The sequence below is a fragment of the Gymnogyps californianus genome, chromosome 20 (assembly GCF_018139145.2).
Source record: "Gymnogyps californianus isolate 813 chromosome 20, ASM1813914v2, whole genome shotgun sequence".
Classification (NCBI taxonomy): Eukaryota; Metazoa; Chordata; class Aves; order Accipitriformes; family Cathartidae; genus Gymnogyps; species Gymnogyps californianus.
Window position 1 is genome coordinate 4601239 of NC_059490.1, and position 15972 is coordinate 4617210.

Here is a 15972-nt window from a genome sequence, read left to right on the forward strand (position 1 = left end):
CCTGCCCGCATTGTGCACAATATAGATCTGCTGCTGTACACCCTCTATACAAATTCACTAGCGCACAGGAACAGGATCTTGGCAGCTTCACACTAAAAGGCGGCTGCCCTAAGCACGTCTCTAGGACACACCATCTTTGTGCAGCACCCAGAGAGATCTAGGCTCCAATGACTGACAGCCCGGCCCGTGGGAAAGGGCTGTCCAGGATGGGAAACTTCTGGCATGAAAATTTTGGACTGGGACTGGCCACATATCAAGGCAAGCTGGAGGTGCCCCCGCTGATCATGGGCTACCGTGCTAGAAGGGAAGGGCTGAGTCAGAGAGCCCAGAACTGGCCTGTACGCAGCATTGGTATGTCTGTGGCAGCACTTGTGTGACTGCCCATGAAAACCTGATTTATATATAACTGGATGGAGTTAATGTTCAGCCAGTAACTTTATATGACAGTTAAACTTTAGACTTCGTTCAGAAAACATATTGGCTAAAAGATTAACAGCGCATGATAGGATCTTGGCAGCAACCTTCTCTCTACTCCTCAACCACAAAAACATCTTCAGAAATGGATAGAGCCTGGGTCTACCTGGTGACAGGAGGATGTGGGTTTATTGGGGAGAAGATCGTAGAGCTCCTGTCTCAACAAGACTACATCAAAGAAGTCAGAGTTTTTGATTCAGTAGCAAGAGAAGAAGTAGAAAATTCACCACAGGTAAGAAAAGGGCATCCACTTCTACTTAGTGGCCATAACCCTGCCTTTCAAGACAGTTGGTATTATGTTAGAGATGCCACAGTTACAGGTGTGGGGTAGGAACCTGGATTAAACAGACTGGATGAAGAATAACTTCCAGCTCAGAGAGGTTTTTCAGCATAGGACTAAATCAAAGCAAAAAGATCCACAGTGTGTAACCCCAAGAGATCTATCACAAGGAGGATCTAAGTCCTCACTCAGGGATCAGTTGTAAGGAGCAACATGCACACCGAGTACCTGACATGGGAACTCGGCTACCCAGTTGCTTCTGCTCAACCAGTCTAACAGCAAAGCGACAAAAAAACCCCATGCTCCTGAACTGCTCCAACCAGTTACCAATTCTGAGAAAAATAACCAAAAAACCCTGACAATAATAGAATCAAGGTCAGCATCTGCTGCAGATATTGTGAAATAAATTACTGAAATAATTGAGAGAAACCTGTAGTAGCCTTACTGTGCTGCGCATAAAAAAGGAAGAGGTGAGTCTCAGTAAACATGCTCAAAGACACTAAATTAATCCATTTGATCATATTCTGAGAGCTGCCTTCTGATGTTTCACCAGGGTTGGTTACAGTGAGGTATGTTGGGGAAAAACAACCTGTTTTACTGGATTCGAGAATACCCATGCAAAACGAGCCAATGCAGCTCGTGGTGCTCTGCACAGTTAATGGTGGGCTGGGTCCCTCTCTCTCTGACTGCCCAAACCTTCCGCCTGCTTCGAACGAGAGAGGGAAAAATGATAAGGGAGATCCTATCTGTTAGGAGATATCAACAGAAAGGAGATACACTTAAAGCAAGTTAAAAGACTCCCAGGGAAATACCACTAGCAGAAACTGTCCGGAGGCAGATGAACTCGCCAGGCTGGTTTCCCCAGGCTTCAGGTAGCCAATTGCCTTAAAAGCACCCATAATTGAAGAAAAAACTGTTTAAACCTTACAGAGGTGCCATAATCCCTGCTCCAGGAGCGGTCTGTGGCCTAACACCACAGCAAATCACAGAAAAATGAGGCAGAAGCAGCCCTGAGGGGCCATCCCAACCCCCGTCCCTCTGCCCCAAGGCAGAACCAGCTCGGCCACAACCTTCCCGACAGATGTTTTTCTATGCTGTCCCCAAGCCACATCGGACAGCCAATTTCTGCACCATCAGGCCATTACTGTTGGTACGGTCTAATCTGCAATTTAAGCCCTTGATTTCTCATCTAACCTCACAGGTAGCATAGGTTAACACTGTCATTTTTTACAACAATCTTCATGATTTGAAAACCACCACCCCTTTCCACTCCATGCTGTTTTCTCCTTTAGGCTAAAACAGCTCTCGTGCACTCCTCTCTCCTCCGCAGCTCACGCTTTCTGTACCTCTGGGCATTGGCATTGCTCTCTTCTGGAAGAAGGGCACGGAAGTTAGAACGGAGAGGCCAGCTGTGGCCTTCCCAATGCTGAGTAAAGCTGATGGATTTATTTCTTCTGTCCTGCAAACTATTCTCCTATTTGTACCTGTCAGCGCAATTATGCCTTGTTCACAGTTGCAAGACCCTGCTGACAGGCAATAGTTCCTGAGCTGCCCTGGCCCAATTTAATTCTTTCATGAAGACCCGCTGCCTCTTCCCTACTAAGCCCAACAACTTCTCTTTGTCCCTATCAAATTTCACCTTTTTTTTTTTTCCAGACTCTATTAGTTACGTTCAGCTTGTACTCTAATCCTCCAGTGTACTTCGAGTCCCTCCCAGTCTGATGTTATCTGCTGATTTAATGAACAAATCTGCCGATTCTTGATGAAAACAATAAAAAAGACTCAAATACAGCAATAAGCCCTGGAGAGCCCGCGGGCAGCCACCTACCACAGCCGGCAGTTCCCTGGGAACTGTAATTCAGCCAGCTTTGTGCTCACCCTAATGTGGCTTACTTAGACCATGTTTTACTGACTCGCTTATGAGAATGACACAGAGTTTCCAAAGCCCTTCTAAAATCAAGATAGATGACATCAACCTGTTCCACAATATCCGTACAGCCTGTTAACTTGTCATAAGAACAAAGGAGATTTATCTGACTTGATTTGTTCTTGACAAATCCATGTCAGCTGCTTCTGTTCTCCGTATTATCCCACAGGTGCTCACACACATGTTGTTTAAGTGTGTGTTCCTGAATTTCCTGGGGTTGAAATCAAACTGTTCTGTAATTTCCTGGCTGTTCTTTACCTCCTTTCTAAGCCCAGATGTTTCATTTGCTCTACTGCAGTCTTCCAGTGCCTCCAAAAGTTCTCCAAAGTAGCTGATAATGCAATAAAGCTGCAGTTACATCCATCACCTCTTTAGTAGCCCTGGATAAAGCTCATCAGGCCTTATCGATTTGAAAATTTCTCATGGTTGCCTTGTATCCTCCCCAGTTTTGGCTGAGCTCTCGTCATTGTCTCACTGGTCTGAATTGCACCAGCTACCTTAAGACACGCGAAAGAGACTCTTTAACCCTTCAGCCTGACTGGCCACAGGCTCTCCCTCACCACTAAGTAGCACCAAAGTCCCCCCACCCCGAGGCTGCTGGTGCCCTGCTCCGCCTTTCAGCACTGGCAAAGACTTTCAGCAGGAGCATCCTCCTCTGCACTCTGGTCCTCCAGGCAAGTGTATTACCTCTGCTACGTGGACAATGCCTTCTTCCTTCTTCTGCTCAATTCTCACTGAATCAGCTCTGTGCTTTAATATTAAATTAATTTAATATTAAAACTCCTATGAGCTAGTCCACCAAATCTTGGTTATGCTAATTAAGAAATCGGCTTGACCCTTGTGTAAAACTTCTGCCTCTTCGAACATCGCATGCTTCTTAGCAAATGCTCAGCTGGCTGACCTGCTATCTTGAATTTTGTCCCTCCCTTGAGTTCATGAAGAATAACTCTGTTCTTTTATCACCTTGTCCTGGTAGCTGTTCACTGAGGGTTTCCATGTCATAACACTTCCACGGCTGGAGTCACAGACCCTTCCCTGAGCTGCTCATGTGTATGATCCTTCAGAAATCACCACCCTGATCCCTGGCTGCGTGGGGCTCTCCAGGAAGCCACCAGCCCAGAGCAGAGGAGACATCTCCTTTCCAAAGCAATCCTGCGACTGCTACTGCTGTCTGGCTTATTGCAAAATCCCAAGGAGTAGAGCTTCCTAGCCCAGCTTCTTGCTGGTCTATTCCCAACTACAGAAAAGGAAAAAGAGACAAATCCTACTTAAACGTTACAACACTGTCTCAAAGCAAGAAAATTAACAGTAGATGCCAACAGTAGCCATGTATGGAACAGCTATTCTGAGGGAGAAGGAGGGGGGAAAAAGGAGATGGGGTGGGGGAAAAAAACACCTTCTGAATGGCTCAAAGGGAGGAATTTCCTATGAAAATTTTTAACCTGTTACATTATTTTTCCCTTCACATCTACAGTATTTGTAATTTAAATAAAGCTCTGTGCAATGTCCCTTGAACTCGCCTGGTGTTATTCCCAGCAAGCTCTAAAAATCTTCTGTCTGAAGGAAATTGTCCAGCACAGCTTCACTCATTCACACATACTGGAGCAAGTCCTGTAACCAGCTGCAGCTCTGGGCCAAGAGTCTCCTGTTCTTGCTCAGCGCTATCCTTGGATGCATGCTGGAGATTTGCAATGACAGACACAGCTATTCCGACCCACAGTTGATGCAAACTGGCAAAGTGCTGTGCTGAATTAAACCAGATGCAGATCTGGCTTCTTGGGGTTCAAAACCAGGGATGTATTTTCCCCTGGTGTGATGTATTCAAATGGCATAGTCATTAGTGAGAGTGTGCTTCAGCTTGCCCTGCAGAGAAGAAAGCTTTCCAAGCAGGATCCTCATTCTGCAAGAAGGTGAGGATGCAGATTTGTACTTCTTTTTTTCCCCTGCATCTATGGTTATATTATTTTTCTCCAGCTACCACTCATGTGCAGTGATGAAAGGAAACATTCGAGACTACAATCTGCTCCTTGCTGCCATGTGGGAAGTTCACGTGGTTATTCACACAGCTGCTATTGTGGAGTACAGAAACACTGTGCCCTTTTGGGAAATGAGAGCTGTCAATGTTTAGGGTAAGCTCTTTAAAACAAGCAATTAAATACAGCCCTAAATTCACATGCCTTGGTGTAGTCATACAAGAGGCTACAAACAAACATATCCTCTCTGATTTAGTGCTCCCTTGTCCCCTGAATTTCACATGCACCACTCTGCTACGAGATGAGAAAGGTGCCCGGGACCTTTCCTTTCCAGCGGAGAAGTTTCTGCCTCTGCCCCTCTGTCCTTGCTCAAGGCAGGCCATGCTGCTCCTCTCCACTGCTAAAGCTTCACCTCAGAAAGTCAAATCCGGACCTAGTTATTATATGGTTATTCTGGTGAAGGGTATAACTTTCACTAACAGTACTAAGGTGATTCAGAACATGCCTATAGTGGTAAGAAACTGTTTAGTACGTGACAGGGACAGCAATTAAAAGTTAACACCTTTTCTAGATAGCTTATAGCTTTCCCAGGGATTTCCAGGGTGAAAAATCTACACTATATACCAGTGCAAGACTATACCAGTTGAACTGCATCCATGCTATTAAGAGAGTGCTGTTATTTTAATTATAGTCAGAGTTCACAACTATTACATGTCTACAAGCCACACATGACTGAGAGCTCCACAACACTTTCCTCCTATCGCCAAGAGCCGATTTCATGTTAGGTGCAAGATCTGCTTAAAGAAAATTTGTTCATAAATCTAGGAAATAAGCACAGGCTATAAAAATAATGAAATCCCTATTACAGCAGCAATTCCAATGGCACCTCAGGCTATTAGCTACTAAAATAGTTGTTAACCACAAGGAAGGAATCTTATATATTTTTTATATATATATATATCTCAAACGCAATTGCTGCTTAGGGCTCCTCCTATTTGCTGATGCATTCAAGGGCAACATTTAAATTCCATCCTTCTTTTCATTGCTGTAGTTGTTTTCAAAACCAGATGCTTTTAAGAGCCTGTATTGTGCATGTGTACTGAGAATATTCAGAGCCTGAGGGTTCCCGCTGCCTTTTAATGGCTTTGTGAGATCTTCTTCATTGTCTGTTTGCTATGAGCAAGGTACTTTAGCACAGTGAGGTTTTTACAGATAGCAGTGAACACTGGGCAACTCCCCTATTCAGCAAACCAAACTTCTTGCAGCCGTTTGTGACATTCCCAGAAAACCACACATGCAAAGTTTTTTCCAGTGTGACTGGTGACTGAGTGCTGCTTTGAGGAGCACAGTTTGAGATGTCTTAACAGGAGCCTTATTTTCAGACAAACTGTTCTGCATTTCTGCCTCCCCTTGGACGGCTTCATGTAGACCTCCCTAAAATGAGGCTGCTGCCCTCACTAGGACTTCTCAAAATCTTCAATTGAGAGATTAGTCTAAAGTTTTCTATTAAGATCATAGCAGGTAAAAGAATAAAAATGAACTGTATTTGATACCTGCTGTAGACTTCATGGAGAAAAATAGGGTCAGGACAGGTCAACTATATAATCCTCTAGCTGGCTCCTCTGTGTAACTCAGGCCACAGAAATTCATCCAATTACTGCCCTAAGCCCAACAATTTGTGGCTAAATTGGACTACACCTTTTCAAAAGACTTGTTGCTTAGAATTAAGGACTGCAAGTTAATGGGCTATCTATCATGTCTTTCAGCAAGCCATAACAATGCTGAAGAGTATTAGTGTGGCTATGGTTAATTACCATTTCTGGCAAAAATTTACGTCTTCTGCTTTGATTCTCTCCTCTGTTTCAACCACTGGTTGCTGAATCCTGTTATAGTCTTGTTGGCTAGATTGAAGAGCCCTTTTCTACAAGAATTATTTTTTCCATCTAGTCACTTAAAGACTTTTTAATCTGCTTTTTGTTAAGCTGAATGGATTTTAACTCAGCTGTTTCCAGCGATGTTTCTCAACAGGGGTTCTCAGTTAACTTTACTTATTGTGATAGGCTCATGGAGAAGCAAACTGATTCTTTTCCACAGGGTCTTCATTTTGATTCATGCCCTCTGAAATTATCCTAAACTCAGGATTTCCTTGATAATTTCACATTATGCCCTTAACAACAAAGAGAACAGAGAAATCACAAGCCCTCCCCACGCAAGATCTGCAGCAAGGCTCAAGGGCAGAGCCTGATTAGCCAGGTATAAATAGTATGGAGATTTCCGGAAACCAACCCTACGAGCGGCTTCCTTTAAGATCTGCCTTATCAGATTTGAAGGCCCTCGGTATGCAACCATGGTTATGCTGTTGTCATTGCGGTTCTCGTAGAATCAACTTGAATCAAAATCACGATGAATGCAAAAACCATCCCTGGAAGAGTCAAAAATCATTTAAACTCGCCCCCTCCCCCTAAACCCCCAGAACTAACCAACCAAAAACCACACACACTGACCCACAAGCTCAACCAGAAGAACTTTTCTTAAACCAAACCATGCTTCAGATTCATCTGGATTTCATGTGGACTTGTAAGCTACCCCCACTATTTTATTTAAAATTGTGTAGCTATCAGGAGTCTGTTGCAATGATTTTCACCCTATAGTCATCCTGCAGAACTTCTACAGAGCAATATATGCAACTAAAACACCAATCCTTTTGCCAGAAGGCTGCAATTCACCATTTGACAGTCTGCCCATGAATCAAAAAAGATGGAAAACATGGAGTTTTGCTCTGCCAAGCTGTCAGCTTCCTTTTTGTTAGCAGCTATTAATTCCAAGTTAAGTCAGTTGTCAATAGCCATAGAGGTTAAGCCACATTATAGCTATGGACGTAACTTCTACTCTCATGTTATAAACTATCCATTCCTGTGCAAACATACCTGGGGAACTGCAGCCTTGACCTGTGGCTTTATATCTTTTCAGCCATTAAAAAGATGGATCTGTTCCACGTCAGAATCCCAAGCCTGGAAATCTCTTTTAATTTGCACAACAAGAATCAAGGCAGGGTGGTTAACGTTTGTCCTTCCCAACCTGCCCCACAGGTACTGAAAATGTGTTAAGGGCCTGCTGTGTCCTGAACATCCCAGATGTTGTCTACACAAGCTCCATTGCTGCGGTGGGACCCAATACATCGCATGAGCCCATGCTCAGGTAAGGCTAAGCAAATCTTCTCCATCACTCTGGATTTCCATTTAAACAGCAATGAAACTGCAATCAGATCGAGATTTTTGCTGTGGCTACAAAGGAGAAGATATGTGTTCCCCTTCCTGTCTATTCCTCTTCTCTTTCTTGAAAATCCTTCTTTGCAGCTCTTCGCTTTCAGGAGCCACACCTCCTCCCAACCTAAACTTGACCAGTAGTGCATGCCACTGATTGAAAGAGTTGGTTGAGAGATGTATGACCCCACTGCACCTCCAGGCTGTCCCCCGTACGTACAGTTCTGCTCCTCTAAGCCCTAAAACCAGTTTCAGATAAGGTCTCAGATGCCTAAGATTTGTGATACGGTCAAGCTGTATCCTGCTGTTGGGTCAGAGTTTTTGCTCTCCCCTCACACCGAGTCAATCCAAAGGGCAGGTGATGCTCTACTGTTACCAACCCACTCTCCCTCTTTTCAGCTCCGTAGTGAATTGCTAGCAAGCCTGTACCCAGCTCCTATTATCAAACGTGGTCAAAGGTATACAGACTATTTTAGCACTATCTCAGAAGAAAGTTAGTTGGCCACATAGTCTTAGGGGACAGATGCATTTGGTGTGAAGTTGCCCTGCAGCATTCATGTGTAGTTACACGCTTCTGTGACCTGGATCTGACCTGTAAATTGCACCCTTCTATCCCTCAAAATCCTTTTTCCTGGCAATATGCTTACAAGGGCTAACTCCTGGACTTCACACTTCTGGGCATTATGCTCAACCCATCTCTTCTGTATGTGGCTCCTGTGAGATTGACCCACAGACCCAGAAAAAGAAGCAGAGCTTTAGAAAACCTCCTGCAGCAAAGGTGGGATTTGGAGCAATACAAAGACAGTGGTCAAAATTACGATTTGGAAGGTTTTTTTGCTTACACATCTTTGATACCCAGAACTGACTTTCACAATCAGCTGACACTCCTGCTCAGGACTCAGCATCTGGATACCTTTTGTATTCATGGGGCAACAGTACTCAAGGTGCACCTTGAGAACAGGGCTGATATTTCTGAAGACCAGGAGCTGAAGTTTTAGGTTAAATTTGAAGTCAAGTAGAGATCGCTGCAGCCTGATACGTACCATTGTAAGGCTCCTTGCTGATTTCAAGCATGGTTGTAGCCATACAGGCTGCTCAAACCATGGAAACTTGTGTGCAAGGGGAACTGGCTCAAAGTCAAGTTTTGTCTCTATAGGCAGCCAGTCTAGACACAGCTGGCTTCAGTCATTTGGCTCCAGAAATCTGAGCCCAGCTAGAACAGGCTGCTCAAGACATAACTTAAAATGACCTACAAGCCTAAATTGCATACTCACAAGTAAGTTAAGGCATAACCTAGTTGTTTTAAAAAGTGTTTAAGTGCCCAAATCTGTAGAATAAATGGCTTATGAAAAAAAATCCATGAGAGCAACAAAACTCAATCCACTTGGGACCATGAGCACTAGAGGCTCTGTGTCACTGAAAAAGCTATGGAATTTGGTCATTAGCATATCTAAATCATTTCTAAAAATGAATGTAGATACAGGCACATCCTTGTTAGTATTTTAGTCCTGCAACTTGATAGATGTGAACAGATGTCTTGAAAAGTCTACCCCAAGTCTTGCCTGAGAGGACAGTCCTTTGGCTTGTAATGATGGCACCAACGGGTGCGAGCAAAAACCCATCTGGGCTGATGCTCATAGAGCTACACATGAACATCCTCTGCCCACCAATTCCCAATCCTTCCTCACCACAAATGCAAATAAAACCACCGCCTAGAGCCTTTAATCATTTTGCAGAACACACTCAGGTTCTCCCAAGATGCTGGGAGAAAGCCTGAGAGAGTGGTCTTCGTTCTCCAATGATTTTTAATTTAAACTAAGGGAATTACATAATCCAAAATGAGAGAAGGGTCAGCCCCCCAGTCAAAAATGACACCACCTGTCTCAACAGGGAGCCCAGGGATGACTGGAAGGCAACATAATATGGCGCTCTTCTCCAGACTGAAAGCACAGGTGATGCAGCTTTCCCCTTCCTCCTCTTCTCATCTCCCCCGTCCCCACCCAATCTGTTCTGCTCCTCTCCCTCACAGTCCATAATCCTCCCTGCCTGCCTTTTTCTTTTCCTCTGTCCCCCTTCTCCATCATTCCTCATATAATTTTATTTAACTCACTTTTACGTGCTTGGGAATTGACACAGACAAAGCATGATTAGTCTCTGGACAGGGTGATGGGTGCAGGGATAATGCTCACACCTCAGCATCCGACAATAATAGAAAATGCCTCTGTCAGTCTCAATCCCTCTGAGACAGCCACCGCTGAGATACCTTCTGACAATGCTGCTCCAGTCTTATTAGCGTTCAGTTATCTGTGATCGTTTTGAAAAGCAAGAGCATTATGCTGAGCTCTTTGTTACTACCAAGCTTCAGAAGGGGTGGGGGAAGGCAAACACGAGCAGAGCTCTGCAGCCCAGGAACAGCAGGCAGGTTTGCCCCTTTGTGAAGCTGCTCCTTTTTAAAAGCTTTGCAAGGCCAAAAATAAATTTGGATTAAAAAAAGAAAACAATTAAAACTAGAACTTCTAGATAACACCCCCTAATTGTCTTGGGCCTCTCCCCGGCTTGCAACAAACCATGCACAATCAATCTTTTGTCTTGCTTGTCTTCTGGTTTGTCTCTTGCTCATCACGCGTAAACACAGGGAAGGGGAGGAAGGTTTTGTGATAAAAGCCCAGGGTGTGTGAGGAGGCTGCATTTCTGATGCTCCTAATTTATTTCTGTTGCTGTAGCACAAGAAGACCCTGATCTCAGCTGGGATATCTGACACACAAGATACTAGACTGCCAAACAGGCAAGAGAAAGGCAACAGCATTATCCACGTTTTACGCATGGAGATCTGAGCTTAGAAAAGAATAAGCAAGTTGCCCAAGGTCAAACAGGGAGCCTGAGTCAGAGCTTGCTCTCCCGAGACCCAGTGTTTGACAAAAAGACCTCTGCTGCAGATTTGCTGCATGAACTCGTCACAGGCCACTTAACCCTTCCAAGAGGTGCATCTGAGCTCCATCTGCAAAAGCAGCATGATAACTCTTCATTGCCCTGTGTCAGGGTACCCCACGTCTGGCAGAGTCTGGTGTTTGCCTAGGGTGAATTTTTCTAGGAGAGCAAAATATAGAGTAAATTTATTTTAAAATGTGAAGAAAGTCTCCTGCAGCATGCAGAGGAAGAGAGAGCCTATCCATGCTAGCCATGGCAGGAGGGGAGCAAGTGGCCACATGGTATTCATGGATGGTCCTTCCCAATGCTTCAAACAAGGTTTCTTCACTCCCCAGCTCCTCCAGAGCCCACTGAATCTGCTTAATCAAATCCTGCAATGGACTAATGTTGATCTAGAACCACTGGGACAAGACGCCAGTGCCCTGGTGGGGATAGAGCTGCTTTCTTAGTTCTCCTTGGAATGATTTCAGGGCCTGTGAGGCCAGTTACATGTTAGATCCCATGGGCTTTCCTCCTTGCAGCTGTAAGTTAGGAGGCTGAGGAGCAGGTTGTCTTCCATAGCGGCAACCAAGTGTCCCCAGCATGGCTGCAAGCCCTGCTTGCCCTTAATCGTGGGTCCACTTCTTTGCTCTTCCCCTTGAGTGTAATTTGCTAAGGGAGAAGAAGGAATAATCCCAGCACAAACCCGCTGATAGCACGTCTTTCCAGGAGATCACTAGCAGCTCTATCACATCACCAGCAAATGTCTCCCAACTCCAATCATCTCTGTGAGAAAATTAAGCAGCATTTCTCCTTTTAGTTTATGGCTCATGAGAGGCTTTTCTCTACCTCTAATGAAAAAATGAAGTAGGATTGCTCTCATTTTCCTGCCCTCCATCTTCCTGTGCTCTTTCCACCTTGTTCAGCCACTTGTGAGTTGCTTAAAAAGGTAACTCCACTGCCTTCTAATTTGCCTGCCGGCATATTATTTGCTTCAATCACACTACTAGACAAAAACAAATCCAGCTCTCAGAAATCAAACCACTACCCTCATCCAAACCTGCCTATGAACACCCAGGACCGCCTGGTATTTCTTGAGGCCTTATTTCTCCCAAACTGCAGCAAGGATCTCAGATTCATATAACTCACAGCCAGTGGCAAGTCCCTGGAGAGCAGGGATTGCAGTCAATCACACTGTGACAAATGTCTCCAAGCTCTGTGCTCTACTCCATGGTCACTCACCGTCTCTCACAACCTATTTCAGAGGAAATGAGGACACCAAATACAGAGGGGAAGTGGAGCTGCCTTATGGGAAGACAAAGGCCATGGCAGAAAATCTTGTATTTGAAGCCAACAGAAAAAAGGTACAAAAGTCAATGGTAGCACCCCTGGTATTAGAGCACAGGATGGGTGGAAGGAGAGAGATGGTTAGAAAGACCCCGCAACTCATATCTAAGTGTGTATCCAACTGCTGCCTTGACTTGATGCATAAACCACACTGCCCTACGCTTACCAAAGCCTGATATTCTTACATCGTCAGGAAGCTGCCAAACTCTTGCAAGATTAAAGGCTGCTGCCTTTTGAGCCTGTGCTTTAACTCCACCAGAAGGAGCGTGACTTTGCAAAGAGTGGTGTTAAATTAGGGCCTAAGAAACCAGGTTCACTTAGTTCATACTGCATAAAGGTGTAATTTTCAGACGTGCCCGAGTGATTTAAGAATCAAAAACATTCGTGTACCCAGAGCCAGACACCTACCTAAGTTAGCTGGCTAGTCTTTTTAGACTCCCAGTACCGTCAGCAGACAGATGAGTTCTTCTAGAGGATGAAGCATAATGTAAAAATGAGACTTGTGTCCCAAATCACTACCTGGAGCGTTTCTCTCTCCCAATTATAGTTTGAGGCCAGGCAGCTTAGCTGCCTTCCTCTGGTACCTGATTTTGATTGCAGAAGAGTTAATGCCACTAGCACCCTCCATCCAACATCTCTCACTGAGCACCACAGGGGTGCAGGTGTGCTGGGGGGAAAAAAAAAAAAAGTCAAACTGGGCACCTCCTTGCAGTTTTAGGGACCCAAACCAGGCCCTAACTGTCCAGAGCACCTCTGCAAATGTTAATTCCTCTAGCCCAATATTCCCAGGTTTTGGTTTTATCTGGCAAACCCAATGTCACTGTGGAAGATTTCGTCTCTGAATCCATCACTCGCTAACATCCCTCCCTGATTTTACAGCTAAGCAACGGTAGCAAACTCACAACCTGCATCATCTGTGCAAACACAGTGTATGGGGAGAAAGCAACGTTTTTTCAAGAGTTGTATTTTCTTGCTAAAGCCAGGAACGGTGCGTTGAACTACCTAGAGCCTGAAAACACAGAGCGTAATCACACATATGTGGGTGAGTGAATGACTGATCTCTTCATGTGGTGCTACCAGGCTGTTTTAGTCACAGGGGATTTTACACGTCAGCTTAACCATAATCTTCCAAGACAGAGAGACGTATGGTGAATGAGCACAAATATTTTTATAACAACAAAACTCAGACTGGCTAAAAGAATTTTTAAAACTGTTGTTTACATTCTACTGTTTTTCCTGGGAAGGGTTTTCTTTTTTTTCTTCCCCTCAACATAGGGAAAATGTTGTTTAGAAAACTGGAAAAAAAAAAAAAGCCAGTGGGAAAAAGGATAGAGATCTAATCTTTCTTTTTATAGGTAAACGTTTCAAGGGATATATGGGGGGGGAGAGAGAAATTCAGGCAGTATTTTTAAAATGTTTTCGGTTTGAAAAGACACTTAATTTCTTCTTCATTAGAAGAAATTAAACGTAACGCTACTTGTAAAATTCCTTGAAAAAAAGGCTGTACTACATAACTGATTTTAGCAAGCACAAGAAACTACACACAAAACCTACAGAAAGAGTTTGTTGTGGTGTTGAATGCATTTCAGGGAAGTATAACTCACCATTAAATCATGCAGAGTTTTAGTTATTTCTGTGCAGCACACTTATATGTCTTTTTCCAAAACTGCAGATAACAGTAGTTTGAAAATGCTGTTAGAGAAGAATCAGGCCTAGATAAATCAAGTGACTTCTTCAAAGGCTCACAGCAGAGCCAGGAATAAAACCCTCGAGCACTGCCTCCCATTCATCCTGCTCTCACTACAAAACACTGCCCTTTCGCTTCACATGAACCAGTATCACAAGGCACATTAATTGTCCAGCTCAAAGGGGAGACCAAAGGTTTAAAGAATCTTGGAGGTCTGGATTAACTACTCAGTCTCTCTACAGTACAGCTGAGTAACACGATGAGTGCTTTCCCTACTTCACAGCACTGAAGCCGGCAGATCCAATGTACTCATTCACTCCTACAGTAAACGGGAAAATGTACCTCCTCCTGAATACCTGTTTGTCTCCCCCTCTTATTTCTCCAGGGAACGTTGCATGGATGCATGTTCTTGCAGCAAGGAACTTGCAGCTGAAACCAGACTTACTCGCAGGACAAGTGTATTATTCCTGTGATGACACTCCAACAAGAAAAGGTTTTTTGATCAGGCATCAGCTGTTATCCTCTATGGACCCCTCAGTGAGGCTAGGTTCACACATCCCTTACTGAAAGATGTGGTTAATGATACAATTGCATAGGATAATCAAGGTCATCTTGTACCCTTTCTGGAAGCCACAACCTTTCCTAAACTTGCCTTTACTGAAAACAATAGTCACCACCTTCTCCAACGAGACAGACAAAGCCTCCGGGTATTTTGGGTACAAACCCCTCTTCACCTGGAAAGAGAGCAAGCACAGAACTGCACAGTGGTTGAAAGCAGCTGCAGGGAACCTGGAACCTCCCCAGCTTCATGAAAAGAAGAACGAAGCAGCACGTTTGGGGTAAGGAGAGAGCTTATCACACCAGCTATGTGCACACAGATGCAGGGCTTGCTGGCCTTCCTCATTCCCACAGTGCCACCACTGCACGGGGATCACTCGTGGGAACGAGAGAGACAGGTTCAGATGAGAGACGGTGCACAGCGAACACCCTTTTGATAAAATTAGTTAACCAGTTTTGTTCCACAGCCTGACGGGCCTCCATCTCTTTCCATACTCAGCAAATGGACCTCTCCCTTGGCATGGTCTCGGGCAGCTGGTGGGATGGCAGTACCTGGCTCATACACTCGAGGGGTCTTCAGTGATAATTTTGGGGAAGACAAGGAAAGCCCAGCAAGCTCTTGCTCTGTTTTAGGGTTTAATAAAAAGAAAAAAGAATTCCCTTTTCCAGAGCTACCTTTTTCAAGATGCTTCCTGTTATTCTTAACGTGTGGAATATTATATCTGTTTTGAAATATTATGCCCGTAAAAAGAAACTTCCAAGCTCTTGTGCCAACAATGTATAGGCTGACTTACTTTCTAATTGTATGGATGGATAACTGATGTCTACAAGCTTAGAGGTGGGATTCGTATAGTTTGTAACTCAAATTCTCTCACCTCACAGCACTCAAGCAGCAAAGCAAAACAAATTAAAGCCCACGTTCAGCTGCTGCACTGGCAGACAGCAACTTCAGTGAAGGCCTTAGGCACTGCGTTTATGCTAAATAACGTCTGAACTTCAGGAGGAAGAGGTCATTTCAACTCATTCCATGGCACTGGAGCTACGCAGTCCATCCGGGAACAGTATTTCACAGATGATATTTTCCTAATACAGACGGGGCAGGCACTTCCAGAAGATTCACAACAAAAACTGTGGTTTGTATCAGTTTATCAGCTCCTCTATTTTTAAGACATACAAAGAGACTGGTAAACCTACATTAAGCACAACAGAGATTTCAGTTTTCACTTGAGCTTGAAGGGATGGGATATTTTTACGATACCGGTTCAAATCTAAAATGAATTCTGTCGGTATCACAATTCTGTGTTCTGTGAATATGTACCCATCTCTCGAGTTTTCCTACAGTAAAAGTGTACACATGGACAAATAAAAGCTTATTTTAATTACAAGTGCCCTAATCCTCCTGGAAAAAGCAAGTTTCAGCATGGCATCCTTGATAGAAATGATCAAAATTTGCTTCTTGTTAGTCACAGTAATTACCCAGGAAGGAAAGCAAAGCAATACGGTGTGAGTTGCCAAGTTAACTTCACTGAAATTCACACTCACAAGAGAATTCTTTG

General features: G+C 44.2%; 1 protein-coding gene across 1 annotated transcript; it reads left to right on the forward strand.

Moving 5' to 3' along the window:
• The first annotated feature begins 559 nt into the window (after nucleotides 1-559).
• LOC127024580 (3 beta-hydroxysteroid dehydrogenase type 7-like) lies at nucleotides 560-14701 on the forward strand. The gene is given in 6 exon segments (XM_050909186.1): nucleotides 560-696; nucleotides 4644-4810; nucleotides 7744-7852; nucleotides 12089-12188; nucleotides 13051-13213; nucleotides 14244-14701. Coding segments are annotated over 6 exon segments (1134 nt in total).
• The last annotated feature ends 1271 nt before the right edge of the window (nucleotides 14702-15972 follow it).